Source organism: Notolabrus celidotus, chromosome 14, assembly GCF_009762535.1.
Source record: "Notolabrus celidotus isolate fNotCel1 chromosome 14, fNotCel1.pri, whole genome shotgun sequence".
Lineage (NCBI taxonomy): Eukaryota > Metazoa > Chordata > Actinopteri > Labriformes > Labridae > Notolabrus > Notolabrus celidotus.
The window spans coordinates 23,987,541-24,009,768 of NC_048285.1; the positions used below are offsets into that span (position 1 = coordinate 23,987,541).

The following is a 22,228-nucleotide window of genomic DNA, read 5'->3' on the forward strand; positions in this document are numbered from 1 at the left end:
TTGCAAAGGATTAACAGCTTTATTATCGAGAGGGCCGAGCGTGTGCTTAAAGTAATAAAGAGAAAAACCATCCAGTACAGGGGAATTTTATGGACCTTGCAGGCAACATTGGGGATGATAGTGGCACTTTTGTAAAATAGCAGTTTTCAACAATTTACAACAGATTTAGGTGCTTGAGAGCAATTTGAAGTGTCTTTCCTGAAGGTGCGTTTCCACCAAAAGTACCAGGGACTTAAGGCTCCTTTGTTCTTCAGTTTCTTTCAAGTGACTAAATAGTTCTTACACTGTTTCTAGTGTTTACATCAGGGTCTGAGAACCATGAAAAGTGGGCATCTGTGGACATGTTGAAAAAGCATGGGGTTACACTCGTGCTATTCTTTAAATCTATAATTATCAAAGCTGTACAACTCAAATGTAAATTATTCAAATATCACCATCACCAACATTAGACATTTCCTTCCTTTCCTCTCTATATCCTCACCCCTTTTAACACAAACCTTCCTGATTTGTAATGGTGACATTGACAGCCACAATCTCCCACAAGGTTTCTAAATATTTAAACATGGTATGGTCACATCCTGATAGTCAAACTACTTGTTCTACTGCTCCCCTAAATGCTTTGGGTACACAACCAATCAGAAGTGCTCAGTGTCACAAGTCCCGCCTCCAAAACTCCATTTTTTTCCAAGTGGCATCCTCTGGACGTGAGTAATGAAGCCGATGCAGAAGTGCTAAAAACTGCAGTTCCTAGAGTGTCCACTTGAGGCTGGCTCAGGAAGTACCAGAAACCACATACACACCCATTCAAAAAACATGATCTTGAAAAAATAAACAACATGAATCTCTTTATAGCGATTAAGAAGATATTAAGATTACATGAATTGCATAATTAGAGACACAGCTGACTTGACTGACAGGCGGGCACACTGTAGCTGTTAGCTAGGAGGCTAAAGGCCCGCCTCGACCCCACCTCTTTGCGTCTTGCTAGGTCGACCAAAAGTAAGGTTGAGTATTTCCAATTTGGCTGACATCACGGAGACCACGTCCGTTTATCATACAGTCTATGGTATTTCAGAAAGTACAGTCCCTGGCCTTTGGGGGATAAAATTAAGTCCTTGGGGCTTTATATTGACACAGTAGACACACTGAGTAGCTCCAAAAAGCCATAATCCCTTGGATTAAGCTGCAATGAAAGCAGTGTAGGTTGCATAATGTTCTACATGTTAATGAAGTATCTGAATGTAGCATAAATGTTTAGATCTATACCTTCCAAACTGGCCTTAACGATGTTATTAGGCAACCAGATGTTAAACCCTCATTTACCATCGCCTTCTCCTGGAGATGGGTTCATAATCAAACCAAATGTTAGAAACCGACTACACACCTGTTTTTATGAATTTCTGAATACCAGCACAGAATACAGTAATAGGTATCCAACATTTAAATCATGGAAGCAGCTGCCAGAGCTTCGGATTAACACAGTATAGAGGATTTAATGATAAACATGGCTTGTGTAACAAGGTGCCTTGGATGCTCAAACTTGGAGGCATTACATTTAGAATTCACTCCATGTTGTTTTTAAGGCAGACATTAACAATCAAAGATATTTTCCCAGGTTGTGACAAAATGTCAAAGCTGAAAACAGGAGTGAAAGAGAAACATGTCAACCGGTTGTTCAGCTTAAAGAGTACTTGAGTGCTTAGAGGAAGTTCACGCAGCAGGCAGGTAACGGGCCACCGATGTTGAGACTACTTCAAAGTTAACTTTAACATAGGGAAACTTTCTCTTTGATTGCTCTAAGTTTTTGACATCCACTGCAGGGTCATGAGTGTCAAACCATGCGCTAATGATAGTTTGCTAATACTTTCATCAGAAATAACTTTAATAGACCTCTTAAGCTGTTATTTTCAGTATGCAGTAGGTGGCAAGGATGAAATCAAACCCAAAACACTCGCAGAGTGCTATTCCACACATCCTGATCAGATTTTAAATTCTCCTCATGTTGTGTGTGACAATCCTACTTAGCCATGCTCATCTGCTGCTAATAAAAACAGCCAGAGCAAACGATTCCTGAGTACCAGACGTGATTCGGTCCCGTTGGTCGGCCGATCTCATTCTAACAAGTGCAAAAAGATCAATTAGAAATGCATCACAATCTAATTTTTTACTTAACCAGAACTGTGTAATCAGCTTAATCAAAATTACAAAACAGGTGTGAGGATTGAATTATCAGGAGACTTCACTTGAGGCTTCAACAACAGTTCCAGTTTCCCTGCTTCAAATAGAAGCTGATGGGATGCCAGATGTAAATGAGGACAGAAAATAACTCTCCAGCCCTGAGTCCCAGGGGAAACTGCTAGATTTACCCTGGCAGGAGTACAGCCTTTTTTTTTTCTCTCTCTCTCTCTGCGGTGCTGTGTGCATCACTGAATAAAATGTTTCTGTTCACGTGGCTAAAGAGGCTCCAAAAACTATCAGGCCCTCTCTGCTGCTGCTGCTCTATGATTGACTAACAGTCAGAGAGAAGAACAGGGTGAAGCGTCAGAGGCGACCTTTAACACCACATACCGCATTCTATAAAAGATGCATTGAAACATCTTCAGAGGAAGCACACTATTACCGTAGTTCAAATAACCAAACATTGTCAGCGGCTTGATGTAAGGAGGTGTTCACAGGCAAACCTTAAAATCAATATCTCCAAGCATAAACAGGTGAAACTTACCTTCCCTTACCATTTAAAGACAGGTTTAATCCATCTCTGCACACTACAGGCAACAGCTGCAGCACAGCACAAACAAGATGTTATCGCACGAAAAACGGGGAGGTGCAGCCTCACTGGTGTTCTGCTTTAATACAACATGAAAGTCAAGTTTGCGGTGGAATCTGTTGCACATCTGAGCCAAACCTGAGGAGATAGAGGGCATTGTGTACCAGGGCTTGAATAAACCCTCTAACATGTTTGGCTTTTAATAGGTTTGGATCAGGTGCTGAAAGGGGTAGAGTCACTTTTACATGCTATTATGTATGTTAATACAAATACTCTGACACAAACTGATAACAAATATTTTATTCTCAAGTTAATGATCACAAAAAACAGAACTACAGAACACATTGAAAAGACTCAGACACACTGGTAACACCTTGTATCTACTTAAATAGACTGCAGTACATTTCCCCAATAGGTCTGCACTGTGTATATGTGCTTATGTTTGCAAGTATATGAGAAATAGACGGGGGAAGAGAGTGAGAGTAAACGGTCTTATCAGGACTGTGCAGGTCCAACCGAGCCATTCTGACTGCGAGCGTCACAAAGTGGAAAGAGTGCTAGCTACTGTTCTGGTCTCGCCCTCCTCCTCCTCCTCCCCCTCCCCCTCCTCCTTCATGACCACAGTGCATGCAGGAACTACCGGCAGACTTAAGACACGCTGATGATTTCTTTTGTGGCTGACTGACCCACTCTCTGCTCTGCTTCCCTCAAATAACAAAGAGGAAAAGGGGGGAGAAAAAAAAAATCATTGTCTGTTATGTTCACCAACACACACACACACAAAAAAAGGAAAGGGGGTTTTCAGAATCAGGTCACCAAACATTATTTCACAAAGTGGAGGTGTACAGTCACAATAACTTTGAGGATTTCTCACTCTCAGGAAGCAAAACAAACAAAGGGAAATAAAGAAAACACAAAAGCTTTGTCGGCTAACTTTAGCACATGTTTAGAGCGGTTTGTTGACTGTACAGAAACAAAAAACAAAAACAGTATTCTCAACACAAAGGAGTGTTTCTACTCAGCGGCCAGTTTCCTTATGTTCATGATCAGCCTCTTGCTGTAGTCCTTATGATCAACAGGCTTCACCTCCATCACTGAGGCCTTGATCCTGGATTCATCCTGTAAGATGAAGAAATGATACAATCCGGTCACTTTGCTGTGCTGGAATAACAAAGACTCCAAGGTACATTGCATATCTCTCACACACACAAACACAATATACAGTCTCCTTCCCCTCCCCGGTGACAAAGTAGTTCAATGTGGGCCGTTTGAAGCGGGTATGAGAATTGTGCTGGCATTCAAATGAATGTTTCTCAAAAAAGGAGGCATCTTTTAAAGCTGTAACCACCTCCACAGCTGTCTAGACAGAGGAAGGTCATTCTTAGCAGGGCCATTATTCTCTGCATTTAAACAGAGGTTACACTCATTTTGTTTCCATTAATCGCCGGCAGCTCAAGCGGGTGAAATGTAAATTATCTTCCTCTGGATTGTTGCCCACACACTTTCACAAAAGAAGGATATAAATCTCTCGGCTTGTCTTGTAGAATACAAGAGAAAAATTGACTTTTTTACAAACAAAAATATTGAATAACTGTAAAATTCATCACCAGGGCTTGACTTATGGTAGGATGAATGAGAACAAAGTGATTCATCCCACTATACATCAGTATCAGAGACAAATGAACCTGATATCACAACTCTTCCATCGCACGAACACATCTTTCATGTCTGTGTACTGTCTTGGCACGAGACAGGAAGCGGGAGCGACATGGGAATCTGATGGAAAGAGCCATCTGTTAGGATTCAGGAGATATTTTCACTGCATGGGCAGTATAAATGTTTGCACCGTGCGAGTGAATTAGAACGCAAAAATGATCGAGAGCAATGCACTGGTCTCAGACGAGTGCCAAGAAACAGCAAGGGAAAGAGAAGAGGAGGATGGTGGGATAGCACACGAGGATATTAACAATGCATGATGTAGAAATTTCAAATCATTAACTTTGCAGATGTTTGAGGATTAAATAGCATTCAGTGATTTTTGCAATGCCTGGAGTATAAACAATGCACTTAGTTAAGCAGTGAATATAAACAAAAAGTTTGTTTACAAGGAAACTCCACAGGGCACCTTTAAGTGCTGTTCAAGAGAACACCTGGGTTTCTTAAAGGTCGCCACTTAACTTTCAGAGAAAGTGTTGCTCAGCTCTGTGACTTGAATGTAGTTATCAATGCAGAGCTCCCAAATGTAATTATTTTAAATGGTGAAGCCTCTATTCAGACGTACAGACCCACGTGGGGCCGGTTACTTTCACAATAATTCATCTAAATCTTGAGGGGATAATAAAATGAGCATGTATTAGATTTGTTTTCTTGATTTAACCACATAAGATATAGCGCTCTGCTTAAAACACCTTGTCTATGCTAATGGTGTAGAACAGGGGTTCCCAAAGTATGGGTTGGGACCCCCAGGGGGGTCGCGAGGCACAAATGAGGGTCGTGACATGTCTTCAAGAATGTTTTTTTTTTTTTTTAAGTTATCTAAAAATAGTACATTTTACCCATTATAGTAAAAAATGTGCACAAAAGTAGTAGTTAAACTTGAAATAAAACCTTGAAAATAGAAGATGTAATAAGTTTTCTGCCTTACTTTTTGCCTGATGACTCCTAAGTGGAGGTTTAGTGAACAGTTAATTATCAAAAGCATCAGTAGCAGTAGGTTAATTCATAAAGGCACAGGAAACTGCTGCAGACCAGCTAAATTAAGCCACATTAAATCACTTTGAGGGACAGTGGGAGGCGCAAGTCTTTGGCACCTATATTTTGGGGGTCGCGGGCTGAAATGTTTGGGAACCCCTGGTGTAGAAGCTCGCACAGGACTTCCACCAGATCCATGTCCGGTCCGTCTCCGATCCGCTGCAGTCCGGCTCCATGCTCTCTCATTCGTCAACACCCACCGGTTGAGTTTTCAGAACTCAGCATGGAGCAGGGCTGCTGGACAGCTGGAGTCATGTGACCAAGGTTTTCCCGCAATAATCACTGAATCAAGGATTCTCCACCTCCTCTCCTCATCCATGTTGTCTTTATAAGCCTCTGAAAACCTCTGACTTGATGACTCCAGGCCTGCCTCTGCTCAAAATGACTTTTTTTTTGTCATAGTTAAGTTAAAAACGATCTAATGGTAAGACAATGTGTTTTATTCTGAAAATTAACCAGATATTTTAATTTTGTTTTGGTGCCTGACTTCCTGTCCCCCTCCATCTGCTCTGAGCTGATTGATGCGTCGTGCTCTGACATCCGGCAAAAATAGAAGTCTTGTGTATCTGATCCGTTGCGTTCGGACAGAGCGGATCCAGTGGGAGTTAACAGATTGACTAGAATAGAAAGCTATCAGATCCGGTGCCGTGACTGTTAAGAGACGGACTGGATATGGATCTGGTGGAATTTAGCCGTCAGAGCTGTATGCATGCAAACCAAATGGTAGTAGCTACCACAGATTAGCACACATCAGCAGGTTTAGAGAGTGAATTATCATCTGAGCATTCTAACAGTGTTCTTGTGTGTTTCAACATATACACCGATGATTGTGTTAACTGTGCTTACAGCTGATGAGTGGGAGAGTAAGGTGTGTGAGAATCCATGCGCAACCAAGTGAGGTGTTGATCCACACTTGAACAACCTGTGCTGCTCCCCTTCAGCCAGCCAGCGTGTAAATGCATAAGCACACGAGGAACAACACACATACTTTTGTTCTGCGGTGACCTTTTTATTACAGATTTTTTAACTCGCCACGAACGCTTAAAGCTACAGGAGACTCACCATTTCACACACGCGAAGCAAGACATTTTATCTCCTACAAAGCCTTTACAAAGAGAGCAGCGGGAAAGAAGGGTCAACTGTAAATTGGCACAGACACTCAAACACCTGCATGTGATGAAAAGCTTAAACATCACTCCAAACTTCACTTTAAATTCTTAACCTACGTGTGACCTGCCGATATCGGATGTTTGACACATTGATACATAAGTGGCTTTTAAAACTGTGCAAATGTTGGTTTAAAAAGGTTATAGAGCACAGGACGACCAGGATTCAGGAACACTGGACACCACGCTCTCAGCATGCACTGCTGCCCCAAAAAAGCACAAAAGATGGGATAAAAATAAATCTGTGTGTTTGCCCTGAACTATTTGTTACTGGATGTCTGGCCCAGTGTGCAACCTCCTCTCTGTAGTATGCTATGTGATAACTCATTTAGACAGGTGCACTGCCTGTTGTCCACCAGCTTTATCATGACAGTTAGCTTAGCCTAGATAGACAGGTTAGTCAAGCTAGTGTCACAGGGGAGGCCAAAGCTGGAGCATGTACTATGACAGTGGTTCCCAAAGTGGGGATCGGCACCCCACTGGGGGTCACAAGACTGATCAGGGGTCTCGAGTTGCCTTCCTCAAAACAATAAGAAATAAGATTTTATTTAAAGTACAAATTCTGGGGGCGCTGGTGGCCTAGCGGTCTGAGCGCCCCACATACAGAGGCTACAGTCTTAGTCACAGGGGTCGGCAATTCGATTCCCGGCCAGTCGACCATTTCCTGCATGTCTTCCCCCACTCTCTACTCCCCATATTTCCTGTCTCTCTTCAGCTGTCCTATCAATTAAAAGGTAAAAAGGCCAAAAATTTTAACTTTAAAAAATAAATAAAGTGCATATTCTATCCATAAATGTTACTAACATTTCAGATCCGACCATGCAACAAAAACAAAAAAGTCTGAATATTTTGGGTTTTTTTTGTCATATGACCCCTGATGACATGATGCTGCTTCTAGTCTTACAATTAAATATGTAGTTTTTTTGGATTGGTCTATTAAGGCTGATTTATACTTTTGCGGCGAAGATCCGCATAGCTCCCGTACCTATGCAGAGGCCTACACACGTAGCTGACATGCACCTCCTCCAAAATGTAACTACCCGTCAAATCGACGTGGAACGCAAGCCCTGCTTGGCTGCATTGTATTTCCCCCATTTACAGCACTTTTGGGATCCCCGCTCATTGGCCGTGTATTTCATCTCCTCCTCTCTATTCTTCATGTAATCATGTCTGTATGATAAACAGCAACATGCATCAGCTGTAGATTAACATAACATGCTCTGAATCGCTGTGGAAAAGTAAACAGAGATCGTAGCGGGACCGGAAGCAGGCGACCGGCTGTCAGAGAGACCACACTGCCCTTAAGCGTTTCGGTGGAGAATTGCTGCGTGTCATGGAAACATCAACGCACAAGTATGTGGGGCTCATGTCCACGTCAGCCCCTGCTGCGTAGGGTCGACGCAGAAGTATAAATCAGCCTTAAGTTCCAGCATGCGGCTCCTCTGGGGAACATTTAACCACCTCAGGACAACAGGGGTCTTCAGTCTCTGGCACTTTTATTTTGGGGGTCACTTGGACAACTTTACATCCACAGTGCAGAAGTGTTCAAGTGTTCTGGTTAATAAAAGCAAACACAAAGATGAGTGGTACTATTCACTGACCAGATGTCTGCTTTAAAATAAACCACATTGCTGTTTGAGAGGCGGCTAAATCTGCAATAAAGAATGATTTAATACTCCATATTATTTCTATCATTTTCATTAGTGTCATCTATCTGAGGCACTGAAATCGTTTACAATGTCAAGACAGCCTACAGGGACAACAAGCCTTATCAGCAGCACAACAGTGTGGATATTAGAGGCACCAGCAGCCGCTCCTGATGTCGGGAAAGTTTAAGATTTAAGACCGTCAGCGAGTCCAGAACCGGGAGGTGATATTATTAAGATTTTGTTTTGACAGTCGCAACACATTGAAACTCAGTCATCCACTGACATCTTGAGAGTAACACAATAACCTGCACTCAATATCAAATTGATTCCAGTGGTTTGAAAACACAGATATAACGTGTGATAATGATTTGCCTGGATTAATCACATCATGTTTGTTTTGATGATTATTCTGTAATTAATGGCGTGTTTTGATTGAACAGCGTCGAGTCTTGGGGTTGTCAATGACACAGCGCGTTCATCCCTAAACAGACTTCCTGTTTGTTTTCTTTTTGCCAGAATGAGATTAATCATGGCTGAGCAGACTTGAATGTGCTTTTGACTTCATCCTTAATGCCACACTAGTTTCTTCAGCAATGAGGAGGTTTTGCTAATTAGGAACTTTATGCTTCATTGAGTGTTTCTTACAACATCAAGTCACAAAAGCTTCAGTTTCATAACTAAAGTCACAAAAATGCAAGTCCTTTGCCTGATCCCTGACGTAAAATGATGATGCTGTAGCTTTATGTGTTCCATATGTTTTCATATCAGCATTTCCACTCATGATTTACATTTTTCATTACTTTGTCTGTAATGTCAGGAAACTGAACACCCAATATGTTTTAAGGTTTTCAGATAGCTTACTGTGTGATTCAATAAGATAAAACAGGGAAGCAGCATGATACAGCTTCTAAGTACGGTGGCCCTGAGGGACAAAACAAATTTACAAAAGATGAAACACTTTTACAAAGTTGGAGACAATTTTAAAAACGATGGAACACTTTTACCGTTAAGTCTGACTTTTCTTTAGCCTGACTCTGTTTACCCTGAGGCTATGTGGTCTGAGGCCGTTTCATTTGAATCCTGACACATGATGAAGGTTTTGCGGAGATATGACAGAGTTTTTCCAGAGACATAATGCTTTTTCAGCTGAGGTCTGACACCTCACTCTGAGACCCGAGGATGTTCTATGTGAACCATGTCGCTCCGTTTGGTTTGTCTCCATCAAAACAAACTAAATGACCCCTACCTCGATGTTAATTTGTTTCAGAAATGGTAAAAGTGTTCTGTCGTTTGTGAAATTGTCTCCAAATTTGTAAACGGGTTTCATCTTTTGTAAAAAAAAATTCTTAAATGTAAATTTGTTTTGGCTTTGGTAAGTGTTTTTCTGATGTAATTTTGTTTTATAAAAAGTAAAAATGTTTTCAAAAATGTAAATTTGTCTCCTACTTTGTAAGTGTTTCATCTTTTGCAAATTTGTTTAGTCCTTCAGGGCCACCGTATCTAAGAGACGTATTATTGTTAATATATATTCACAAATTAAATCAATCTAGCTTCTTTTGATCACTAATAGAGTAATTATATCAGTGCTAACATCACATGCACATGTCTAATGATTTTATGCATACCTTCCCTACATTAGGTTTACCCAGGGTGACCTTTAAACGTGTCTTTTAATGTAATTAAAGAGGATAATTTCATCACACTCCTCGTGTGACTGATGCAGCATCTTGTTTGAATTACAAATGAGTATAATTTCCTCCGCTGGTTTCATAAATCTTGTTAGAGACTTCTATCAAAGCTCAATTCCCACTATGATGCAACACGATGGATGTGTGTCATTAACCGTTGAGGACCTGTTGGGTCCCACATCAAGCCTGTTCAACATTGTGCACATGACAACATGTGACAGCGGGGCACAATGGCTGGCTTGTCGCATAGAGAAGGAGAAAACAAGCTGAAAGAGAGGTTGCAGGTGTCTCTGTTGAAGGAATATGGGGCTTGGAGGCAGCAGCCAATACATGGTTGTAGCAGTGCCATTGGCAGCGGGGATACTGAGCTGAATGCGACAGACACAGTGGCCTCTTCTGTGTGTTGAAGGCGGATGCAGCCTCTGGCTCGGCTCCAGACTTCCTGCTCAGAGTCCCAGCCCAATCAATTCTTTTATGTGCTTCCCTAAAAAACAAACCTCTATCTGTGCGGCCTACAGGAAATGGTGACCGCGACTAATCTGTGTGTGCACCCTCTCACAAAGCCACTGAAAATGAGCAGCAGTCTTGGACAAACACACGTATTTGTTTTTGTTTTTTCCCCTCTAAGATGGTTCTGTCAGTCAAAATGAAAGCGGCCACTTTTGTTCATAAATGGGGAAACTATCAAAGAGGAAAAAGGCACAGACAGGTAAAAGCATAAAGTAGCTGTTTACGTGCTGTGCATTTTTCAGCTCACAAAGCAATGACGGCGGTTTTGTGGATTGAAGCTGCTTCTTTTTTTCTTCACAGCTTTTTAACAGGAGCATATTTTCTATTTTATGCAGCAATATGGTCCGCCTACAAAGCACGCTGAGATGACAACAAACCTCCAGGCGCTTCGTCGGACTAATTAACATTTCCTACTTTACTTACGTTGTACGTCTCCAGCTTCACTCTGCTGCGGAACACGAACGTGTTGAAGTTGGCTTGCTGGAAGACTTCGTCAAAGGCGGCTTCGTTCTGGAATTGACAACATCTGATTGGCTCAATTTCAAGAGGAACACGCTTTCTTTTAATCATGGGCTAGTTTCATCACGGTCTCAAGTGCAAAATAAATCAAGTGTCTGATAAATGAACAATGAAAAATGCCTCCTGTGATTCTCTAAGATATTATGCCTGGAGGAAACAAAGCACAGTGGGTGTCTTAAGCAGAAAGTCTGTCAATGCTTGAGTGTATTTGTGTGTATGTGAGCGTGCTTGTTTGGCAGAAACAAAGTCTGAGGTTTAGCTCCTGCCCTGGCCATTTCCTGAGGCAGGTATTATTTTCTGGAAGGAGATCTCACCGAGTCCTTGAGCTGCCCCAGGTAAGCTGCATTCTGGCCCAGGATGGCCTCTGCACTCTCCTGGAAGCAAGTCACCCACTGGTTGTCCCCGTAATCTGCAATGTTGGCCTGTCAGATGATAGAGACGACAAAAGGTAAGAGAAAACAGCCGCCACGCGCAATTAAGGATCAGTGTACTTTTGCTATGTTAGCCTCACGGATCTCTGTTGTTGTGGAATCATTACACCCTGTAATTAGCCCATATCCTGCTGCTGAACCTGGCAAAGCATGCCGAGTCACTGTGCGTTTGTGATGCATACAGAGCGAGCACATTCACAGCTTATGCTAAAGCATGTAAGGAAAAACAATATGTCGACTGGTAAGAGGGAGAACATAAAAGCTGCTTTGTCAGGTGCCTGGCAATTTCTCTGTTGCTGACTGAGAGACTTTCTGTTGCCAATGTTGTTTTTCTTTGAAACAATACTGTGTAAAAAAAAAAAAGGCTGAGCTGCGAAATAGGCTGGATTTATGTTCATCCCTGCTCTTTCTGTACAATAACTAACGGCGCAGAATGGAGCACAGCACAAATTAACTGGCTGTAGCTCTTATTTAAACACAAGAGCGAAAAATTTGCTTTAAAAAAAGGTCTCTAAATTTAGCTGCTGAGAGCAGATTGGGGCCAGTGTTGAACCACAGGGAGCGAGCCATTAGAAGAGGAGCTGCTCGAGTCTTGGGAGGCAGAAAGATGAATTAGGAAACTAGGACGGGAGAAAAGAAAGAAATGGGAAAGGAGATGATGATACCCGTAGCCTCAGCAGAAGCATACGGGCAGGACAAAGCAGGAATCTCAGAGATGTGCATTTGCATATGTTTGTGTGTGTGAGTGAGTGTATGTGTGGCACGTCTGACAAAGACTCCCAAGTTTTAGGGAACCAAAAGCAGAGTTACTCACAGAAAGGATGAGGCGGTACTTGAAGTTGGGGAACTCTTTGTCGCACTTTTCACAGCGGAACATGCCGTTCTGTTGATCTACCACTTTTTTGTTGCAGTCTTGGCTGGAACAGGCTTGGTAGAGGCAGTTCTCCTTGCGCAGGTACACTATGGTAGCAATGCAGGTGTAGTAGTCAGCCTGAAAGAGAATATAAACAAACAAACATCTAAGTGGATTCTCTCCCAACCTTTGTGTTTGTATGTTAAGTATGTTGACTGTGGAATACTGGGAATAGGAAGGCAGGAATTAACATGAACATGACATTTCCTGGAGCATAAAACGCTGTATGAACTGTCACAAAGCAGCTCCGCACGAGCTACGTACCCAACCTGAATTCTAATGGCTCTGTCACAGATGCAAACTAGCGCTGCGGCTTCTACTTTGCTACAGGGGAAGTAAACTTTGGAATATGGCTGCACATAAACAGCCTTCAGGGGACCATTCCAAGAACACCTGAGTGAGGGAAGCGAGTTTCCCATTTGATAGGAACAGATGAACACAAACAGAAGAACTTTTGACACGTCTGCAGATGAGGCTCGTCGTGTCTCCTCCTCTAGAAGGGCTCCCTCACGCAGGGCAGGCCCTAATGCACAAGACAGATAGTTGTCTCGGAGTAAAGACTGATTGTTTTGGACAGAGTCTCCCCCCTCTTACTAACATCAGTATTGGCTCTGACAACAGAGAGGACACAAGGGCCCTGCTCGCTTTGATAAGGGCTTACAGTTAGGGAGCAGAGCAGCAGCTGTAACCTTTGAGCCTAACATCCTCGTAATCAACCAGTCATTAAGCCAGTCATATGTAAATGTTAACTGAGAAACCTTAAGTCATGTGGAGTTATCGTGTCTCTAAAAGGATTCACTTTTTTTATGAAAAGGTTAATGCATCTTTAAAATATGTTCCTGAACTAACCATCCTGATTCATTTTTAATAGCACACATTTAAGAGATGACTTGCTGAGGGGTACTCTAAGCTTTTTTAAAAAGCTTCTACTGATGTTGTTAAATATGCCAAAGATAAAAAAAAGTTGAATAATTTATTCAACAATGAAAGTCCCAGTAAAGAACAGCAAAAGTCCATTCTTTCCTGTCTTGAGGCGCTGCCCACTGAATCAGGCCACTCGACCCCAATTAACTCCCTAACAGGACAAATGATCCTCCATGTCACTCTGGATAAATAAACAGTCCTTAAGAGAGAGTGGTAAGTGACAGCAACATTATAAGAAAGAATCCTCACGCTCCCAAACAAAAAAAGAGCCGCTGGCTATGCTCTTTTAATTACCGTTCTGATTTACCAAACACAACTCTGACATCAACCTCTGCTGCTTTTCCAAAAGAGGGCCAATTAATCAAGCAAACACCTCTTCAAATGGCGTATGACTGAGCAAGCTGCCGCAGCAGGAAGCTGACAGAAGAAGCGTGTTCCCCCGCCTCTATCATAGGCTTTTACAAATGCAGTGTCAAGCCAACAAGAGGAGGGTGACCACTTACTGTCAGCGAGGGCACAGGAGCAATGTGAAAACGGGAGATTGTGACACAAAGACTTTGTGACAGCTACAATTAATTGCACCACACTTTGCCTAGAGGGGAGGGGGGTCCGGAGAGGCCTGATCCCTCGTGCCCCTGTGTATGGGATGTCTTGGAGGGATTGAGGACAGCTTTGGAGCAGGTCTTTTGTCAGTACTGAGGCCTCATCACACACCATGCTGAGGAGCCTGCACATAGCCCAGGGTCAAACCTTTCCTCCCTGAGCAGCAGGGAGCTAATGCCAGAAGAAGAACTTCCACCTGACGGGGGGGGGGGGCTAATGGTCCCGGACAGGATTTGTGGGTGTGGAATTTCATGGAGAAGAAATAGATAGGGCTACTTGAGCTGTATTGTAAAGCTCCAGATGATGGGACCGCTGAAGTGGCTTCACTAAAAGAGGCATAAGGAGGAGCAGTAAGCCAGTTAGTATCTGTGACCGGGAATCCTGCAGTTCAGACCAGAGAGGAGAGAGTTATGAGAGAAGTGGAAGTAGGACAGGGTCGCTCTCAGCTTTGTGCAGCAGTACAGAACTCTCATTGGAAAAAAACATCCTGAATTCCCTCACTCCAAAAACATTTTTTCACTTTATTTGGAATTACCAATAACTGCTGCTCCTGTTCAATCGATCTATCCCTTTATTTCTCTCTATTTTCTAGGGAATTAAGGGCCCTCAGTTGTTGAGAAATATCTTGGTGTCCTGTCATAGTCACATCCATGTAGAGGGATATTTTCATCAATCTGTGATGATTACTAATAGCTAGAGCGTATTAAATTAGGTGAAATTAGACAAGGTAAGATCTCTGTGCAGGTCCATTTATCTGCAGAATGCTTAAGATACTTCTCTGGGCACCTCTCCTCTGAAGTGTAAAAATATAAAAGCAGGGATATTAAAGAACACATTATTTCACTCATCTGAGGATAGTAATTTAATCAAAGAGGGCAAAGCATAGAGTCGCTGTAATTCCAGTAATCAATAGCAGGGATAAATGTGATTTTCATCACTAAGATACACTGAGACTGCGAGAGGACACCCACAACACATGGGATTAATGAACAGCAGCAGACCGGGGACCTCAGCACAGATACTTAGTGGTGCAGGGATTTTATGAGTCAGTGATTATGAAGATTCATCACGCTGTCTCTCTGCTAAAAGCACCTTTGCAACACGGAGCTAGGAGTGACAAGGTTACCCTGTACCAGGAATATATAGAGCTGCAATGTGTACCGTGCAGAACCGCAGCTTTACTGTGGGCACTTTTATATGTGTTGTTTGAGATTCAATGCCAGCCTTTCAGCTTGTCCTTGAATATCTTCAAAGAATCCTTCTTGAATAATAATAATAACACATCATGGGTTGCCGTATTTTCAATGTGTTTGTGAGTCAAAGCAATCCGGATCACGCGTTTACCTTGTCTCCGTGTCCGAGGTGCTCGGTCTTCACGTCAGACAGAGTCTTCCAGTTTGTGTTTCCTCCCCCGCCGCCGCCTTTGGCTTCTGTCACAGACTGTCCCTCCATGGCATGACCCTCCTTGTCATACCTATGTGAAGGAGAGAGAATAACGAGCAGTGATCAATGACCTCAGTCATAGTTAATGGGACTGCAACAGTCATCACCTTTTTCACCTCAGAGAAAGAGGCTTACTTTAAAAACAGCTGCATCCTAATCTTAAGGATTTATAATGTGGCAACCTTTCGGGCTGCATCGTGACTTCCTTTAATAAGTCTGAAACAAAGACAGTGATGTTACGGTTGTTAAAAAAGTCGAAACTTTGCATTCTTTAAAAGCATGTGCTATTAATAAATATCAATCTCTAATATTATATTTAATAGTGTTGAAAAGCACAACATTAAAAGGGTTAGTCAGGGAGTGTTACTAATGAAAACAAAGCTGTGAAAATGAGAAATAAGAAGTTATTTCAGAATGTTTCACTGCAGCTACGCTCCAAAGATCAAGCGTACAGGCCTACATCTCAAACTGGAGGTAAAGAGCTGCGCTGGGTTGCACCAGCTGTGAGCAAGTCCAAATGTAGCCTAGTTTGAACGCCATTTCTAATTTAGGATGGAGTTGACGCCCTACTAACGTAAGCATTAGCTACATCTTCAATTTTACACCTAGCTCTGAGTAGGTTTAAAGTCCTCCTTAAAAGACCGGCTGTCATGGCGCACTGATTTCATAGATGGGATCATTTGAAGGATGAGGTGCAGCAGAGAGTTTGATCAGCTGTGATGTGCCAGCAGTATGTTCTATGCTTTAGATTACATGAATCAAAAAACGTATCATCACTCTGATCTCAACTTGCACATTCGTTTCCCACAAGCGAAGATAATTACCGCACAACTGCGTAATATTAGAGTACTGTTATATTAAAGCTGCAGTTTGTAGGATTGGAGTAAAAAAAAGGTATTTATTTTGTGCTGTGTTTCGCAAAAAAAGTCATAACACTGAAAAACAAATTAGTCATTTTAAGATTATGGGTGAAATCACTGTATTGTCCTATGCCTCTGTATCCAGCGATCTATAAATTCCAATCGCTCCCGTCAGCTCTGACCAATCAGAGCCAGTCTCCTGATTGGTCCTCCTACATCGTCCTGATTGAGCGTGCACTATGATCTGTTTGTGGGCGGGGCTTACAGGAGCAGAGAAGGGGGGGAGAGGGGTGTAGTGAGAGGGAAATCTGGTGTGGAGGGGTAGTGTTGACATTCAAAATCTCTCCCTGAACTGATGTTTATTCCAGGACTAACAACAGCAGCTTTAACGTACTGCATGTTGTAGTTGACGATTTCACCACTAGATGTCACTGTTGATACTTCACACTATAGATCAGCACCATGTCAAAATGCTTTGTCATACTTTACATACCTTTAAGTTGTTGTTTGTCAATTAACTATAGTTATGGCTGTAATAAACATGTTTACAGCCTGGTTTTCTAACGCGACAGTTCAGAAGATATTAAGATAACGAGTTTTGCCCAAATAAGGACATGACTGACTTGACTCACAGGCAGGAACACATAGCTGTAGGAGACTCAAACCCCGCCTCTTTACCTCACACAAAGTTTGGTTGAGTTCAGCATTTCCAATATGGCTGCCGCTGCCGATTGGCTTCAGAACAGCACTCAGGAACAGATGGGGAGTCACGGATACTACGTCCATTATTTATACAGTCTATGGTTAAGCTACAAACTAGCTAGTTTCAGCGTATGGTTTAGTGTGGACTCTACACCCTAACAGAGGGCACAACTTATACAGAGCTGATGCAACAGGCCACTGGATTTTATTCAAATGCAGCCATGCTTTACCCGGACTGAACCATGCATCCCATCTGTTTTGCCCTTTGTCACGCCCTAACCTATACAGCAACTGTTCTCATACACAGGGTTGCAAATAACATTTTGTCCCAGCCTTTTTACACCTCTTAAAGATACACAATTTACATTTGAATCTGTTGCAGACGGACAGAAAGTGGATGACTAAGACATCACTGTCGACTGGGTGCTGCGTTTTCTTTTAGTCCTGACTTGGGGAATGTTTGCTGTGAGCTGCACATCACTGTATAATGATTGACACACAAATGTCCAAAACACAAAAAAATAATGAGGAACAGAAAATACAGACAGGGGCGGATTCTCTAAAGATACAAACATCAGCACACACTTCAACGGTTCTGTTCTGTGCATAATGATAAAGAGGGAATTTTTTATTTTTCATTGGTTTTGATATTTTCTAGGAAGTTCTACGTTATGGGGGATGACTAACTTGGACTGGAGGGGAAGTGTGGTTACTGTGGTGCATAAGAATGAAGGGATAATGGGATGTTATCTTCAGTATGTTTATGGATCACAGCTGGTTTATATGTTGGTGCGTGTGCATGTGTGTGTGCGTGCGTGCATGCGTGTGCGTTCTGTTCTGAATGCATGCATGCATGTATGGATGGCATATAGTTGACAATTTACATTTTAGCAACACGCCCACTTAGATGCTTCCACCATTACTTTAAAGACACGACAGCTTGCACATAAGGGATTTAAGGGCAGAACAACAAGGGCTCTGATTGGCTGCCACCTTGGACACATGACTACATCACAATAACACACAGACACTAGGGGCCACTACCCTTTTACCTTTCATTACTCTGAACTAGGAATGGTCAACAATTAATTGATACTCGATTAATTGATTGTTAAGAACGTACTCCAACACATTTTTCTGTTTCCATTTTCTATCGCATGGAACAATCATCATGTGGTCTTATATTTCATTCAGCCATCAGGGAGGTGTAAGTTTAAAGCAGGTTTCGATGTGAATCAGCTGACTAAAGGTGTTGCGCACAGCGGAGACGCTTAGCTGGGGGCTGCGGCTGAGTGACAGGTCTCCATGAGCGCTTTTTTTCTCCGCCGCCGGACTGATTATGACCAAGCAGCAAACTCCGGTCTCAAACGATGAAGCCAATGCGGAAGTGGTATAAACTGCAATACATCAAAAATCCGCTTGAGGCTGGCTGCAGAAACACCAGAAACCACATAGATATGAATGGGAAAAAGACGATCTTTGCAGCATTAATAAACATGTTTACAGCCTGGTTCAAAAAACTGCTTGGCCCTACAAAGCTAATCTCTCTTTTGGCACACAGTAAGGGGGGGCGAATTTTTTTCTAACGTGACGGTTCAGAAGATATTAAGATTACGAGTTTTGCCCAAATAAGGACATGACTGACGTGACTCCCGGTCAGGAACACACAGCCATTGGCTAAGAGGCTCACACTACGTCACACTCTGCCTAGTTGAGTTCCGCATTTCCAATATGGCTGCTGCCGTCGATTTGCTTCAAAACAGCTCTCAGGAACAGATGGGTGACATCACGGATACTACGTCCATATTTCATACAGTCTATGATCATGACCTGGTTGCGCTCCCGGCTGACACCTGACCACGTTCATATGCTTATTTTTCTCAATAAGAACGAGTAGACAGAAAACTGGACACTCTGAGTCTAAAATATGTTTCTGTTCAGTTCCCTTGTTGAAGTCTGAGCTTTCACTTTTATGACAGTATGTCCGTGGAGATTATGAGCCTGCTCCACATGTTGATATTCAGCGTGTTTAACATTTTGAACACTTCAATACGATCTGTAGCTATTCAATACTGTCAGTTATATACATTGTGACGTGAAGGAGAATTTGATTCAGAGGAAAAAAGACATATTTGGCATTGTTTTTGACAAGGAAAACGTTTATGTTTTTTTTAATGATTGATCAATAATTGATTGTTAACATTTCCAAAGACTGATCATGGAAAATACTTGAAATTAACATCCCTACTCTGAACAGCACGTTGTATGTAAGATAAGATAAGATAAGATAAACATTATTGTCCCCGGGGGGAAATTTGTCGTGGACATAATTGCAATGCTGCTCACAAACAATACATTCATTCAACATACAATAACATGCCCACTGTCAAGATAAGAACCCATGTCACTGAGGCATACCAATGACACAACAATACCAATGATACAATAAATAACAAGATGCCAATGTGTAGCAACTATTTCTGCATCAGCACCGTGTGTGTTGAAAATTAAAAACAACAATGTGATCTAATACCTGGAGCCTCAGTGCTTCATCTTTTGTTGCTGTGGTTTTGAAACTTGTATCAACATTGTTTGATTTCCACCAGAACTGTATCGAATTTAAAGTTCCAGTATTGTGACAACCCTAAGTGACACAATACGCTGCCGTACACATGGCTGTCCACAAACTGCCGGCTGTCCATTTAACAGTAAGCTTTAAAAAATAACATCCTGTTCAGCCCACAGCAACCATTTGTGTTTGTCAAAGCAGGGACGGTTCAGCTGAGAGCAAGGCGAGCTGAGAGGCTTGTGAAATGAATCAACAGCAAAGGGACAGATGAGCTGGCCAGGGTCAGGGCTGTCACAGTGATATAAGAAACCCATTTTCACCCAATGTTCCCGGTAATTCAGAGAAGACAATAGGGGAAGGAGAGGGGAGGATGGATGGATGGAGGAGGGAGGATGGGTGGAGGTAAACTACAGGTGTATGTGGAGTTTGGGATCCCAGTTTAAAATGGTCCCCGAGATCAATAGCGGTTCCTAATCTGTCGGCCACAAGGCAGAGGGGGGCACAATGGGGGGTCAGGTTGTAAATGCAGCGAGAGCGCGCTTTGCTCCTGGAGGTATGACTAATTGAAAATATCCTCATTAACAGCTCAGACTGTGGCTGGAGTAACAAACAGTCTGCCAACGTCCCGCTCCTTCTGACAAATATGAGCCATGCTTTATGGTGGCAACAGATCCCTCAATAGAGTACCTGCACCGCTGTGCTGTAATTGTGCCTCCACCTCGTTAGGGGCTTAAAAAAAAAGAGATTCTGACAGATCCGCTTTCAGTCACGGCTCAACATCTCTCCGAAGACAGATGTTCTACTAAAGAAGAAAAAAATTCAAGGGACAACATGGCTGAGATGATTAAAAATGCATCACACTTTTTAAAAGATAAGACTGCAGACTAGTGAAGCTTCACTATGGTACACGGCTGCTCTGGACATCTGATTTGACAGACACCCAAAAGGATTGTAAAAACGCTCAACAAGATCCCACCGTGACGGTCTCCAAGTTTTAGAGCGGCTGCTGTTTTTATCACACACACACACACACACACACACACAGAAGCACACACGAGACAAGGAGCACAGGAAACAGAAATGGCACGGCAGACAGTGATAGTGATGAAGGAGATTAAAAAAAAAAGAGGGCAAATTAGATTTGGCAGAAAATGTGCAACAGTCATCTGAGAGCAGGCACATCCAAGCTTAAGGGAGTGTTGCTTCAGTGAGACAAACTATCCGCAGGAACACGGAAACAAATGACTGGGGGGTTGGCAGACATGCATGTACATGACACAGACATGTCAAGTGTCAGTGTATCAATGAGCACGGACAGGGCGGGAGCAGAGATGTGTCAGAGGAAGAGGCGTGAGGGGATGATGGGGGAGTCTCAGTAAGCAGTGCTCTGAGCTTTGAGCTAAGACTCTAAAGTCTGTGCTGAGAGCTGCAAACACACCACAAACACGATTACTCCTTCTCGTGTGTTACATGGTGTTAGCTAGTTTGGTTGCAGTGAATGACATGTGGTCGCACTCTGAGCTGCCAGGGGCTTAAAGAAAGTCACAGAGGAAGTTTAAATGTGAAACATGGATGAAGATGTCTCCTTGGTTTACTCAGTTTTGGATTATGGCAGCAAAAGACAAACATCCATGTTGTGCTTGATTTCCAAATAGTAGAAAGTACTGGTGCAGAGAGAGGCACTGAACCAGACCGATATTGGAAATTAGAGCTGGGCGATATTGAAAAAGATGTTATCACAATAACATTTGTATTGATGATTATCATGATTGTGTATTTATAAGGTGTTTTTTTGTTTGTTTGTTTTTTATTTATTCCTGGCTGCTGTGATTATACATTTTTTTTTTAAAAAGAAGTTATTTTAGTCTATTTTTAACCTTCTTTTACTCTTTATGACAAGCCCCATCTTGCACTGTTGTTGTCACTGACATGTTGACTGTTGAGTGTTGTTTGTCTGTTTGTTAGTGTTTGTGTTGTGTATCAACCAAGCGGCAACCTCCGGTCTAAAAATATGAGTCAATGCGGAAGTGTTAAAAGCTGCAGTTCATCGAGGATCCGCTTGAGGCTGGCTCCGGAAGTACCGGAAGTCACATACACATGAATGGGGAAAAGACGATCTTTGCAGCATTAATAAACATGTTTGCAGCCTGGTACAAAAGATGAGTGTAGTCTGAATAGCTAATTTCTTGATGTCCTCTCACTGTGAGGGGGGTGAATTTTTTTCTAATTCGGCAATTTCGAAGATATTGAGATTACCAGTCTTCCGATGAGAGGCACAGCTGCCTGTGGGAACACTGCAGCTGTTGGCTAGGAGGCTCAAAGCCCGCCTCTTTACGTCACACTGGCTCGACAGAAGCAATATGGCTGCCGCAGCCAATTGGTCTCAAAACAGCTCTTCAGAAACAGATGGGTGACGTCACGGATACTACGTCCATATTTGACACAGTCTATGGTATCAACAAGCTGGTACACTGCAAACCAAATTGCCCTCTGGGATTAATAAAGTTATCTGAATCTGAATCTAAATATCAAATCATTATTTCACTTACATTTCACTTACAAGGCAGATTTTTGAAAGTTTAAGAAATCACACGGTTTATTAGCTTGTATCTGTATTTAGTTCTCTGATAAGCTTCTTGAATCCCTCATTGTTCACTGTTTTTTTGTGTAAGATGAGATTTTTGTGAAGTTTTAGTTTGTGGATTCTTATATTTCTCAGTTTTACAATTACAA

The 22,228-nt window shown here is 42.3% G+C and overlaps 1 protein-coding gene across 1 annotated transcript in view; it reads right to left on the reverse strand.

Annotated features, from left to right (window-relative positions):
* Positions 1–3,052: 3,052 nt before the first annotated feature.
* Positions 3,053–22,228, reverse strand: part of rpa1 (replication protein A1) — a 43,799-nt gene continuing 24,623 nt past the window's right edge. The window contains exons 13-17 of the mRNA XM_034700881.1: positions 15,266–15,395; positions 12,296–12,472; positions 11,365–11,472; positions 10,955–11,041; positions 3,053–3,886 (exon numbers count right to left, since the gene is read on the reverse strand). Of these exons, the coding sequence (XP_034556772.1) occupies positions 3,782–3,886; positions 10,955–11,041; positions 11,365–11,472; positions 12,296–12,472; positions 15,266–15,395 (607 nt within the window). The 3' untranslated portion in view covers positions 3,053–3,781. The remainder of the gene's footprint in view (positions 3,887–10,954; positions 11,042–11,364; positions 11,473–12,295; positions 12,473–15,265; positions 15,396–22,228) is intronic.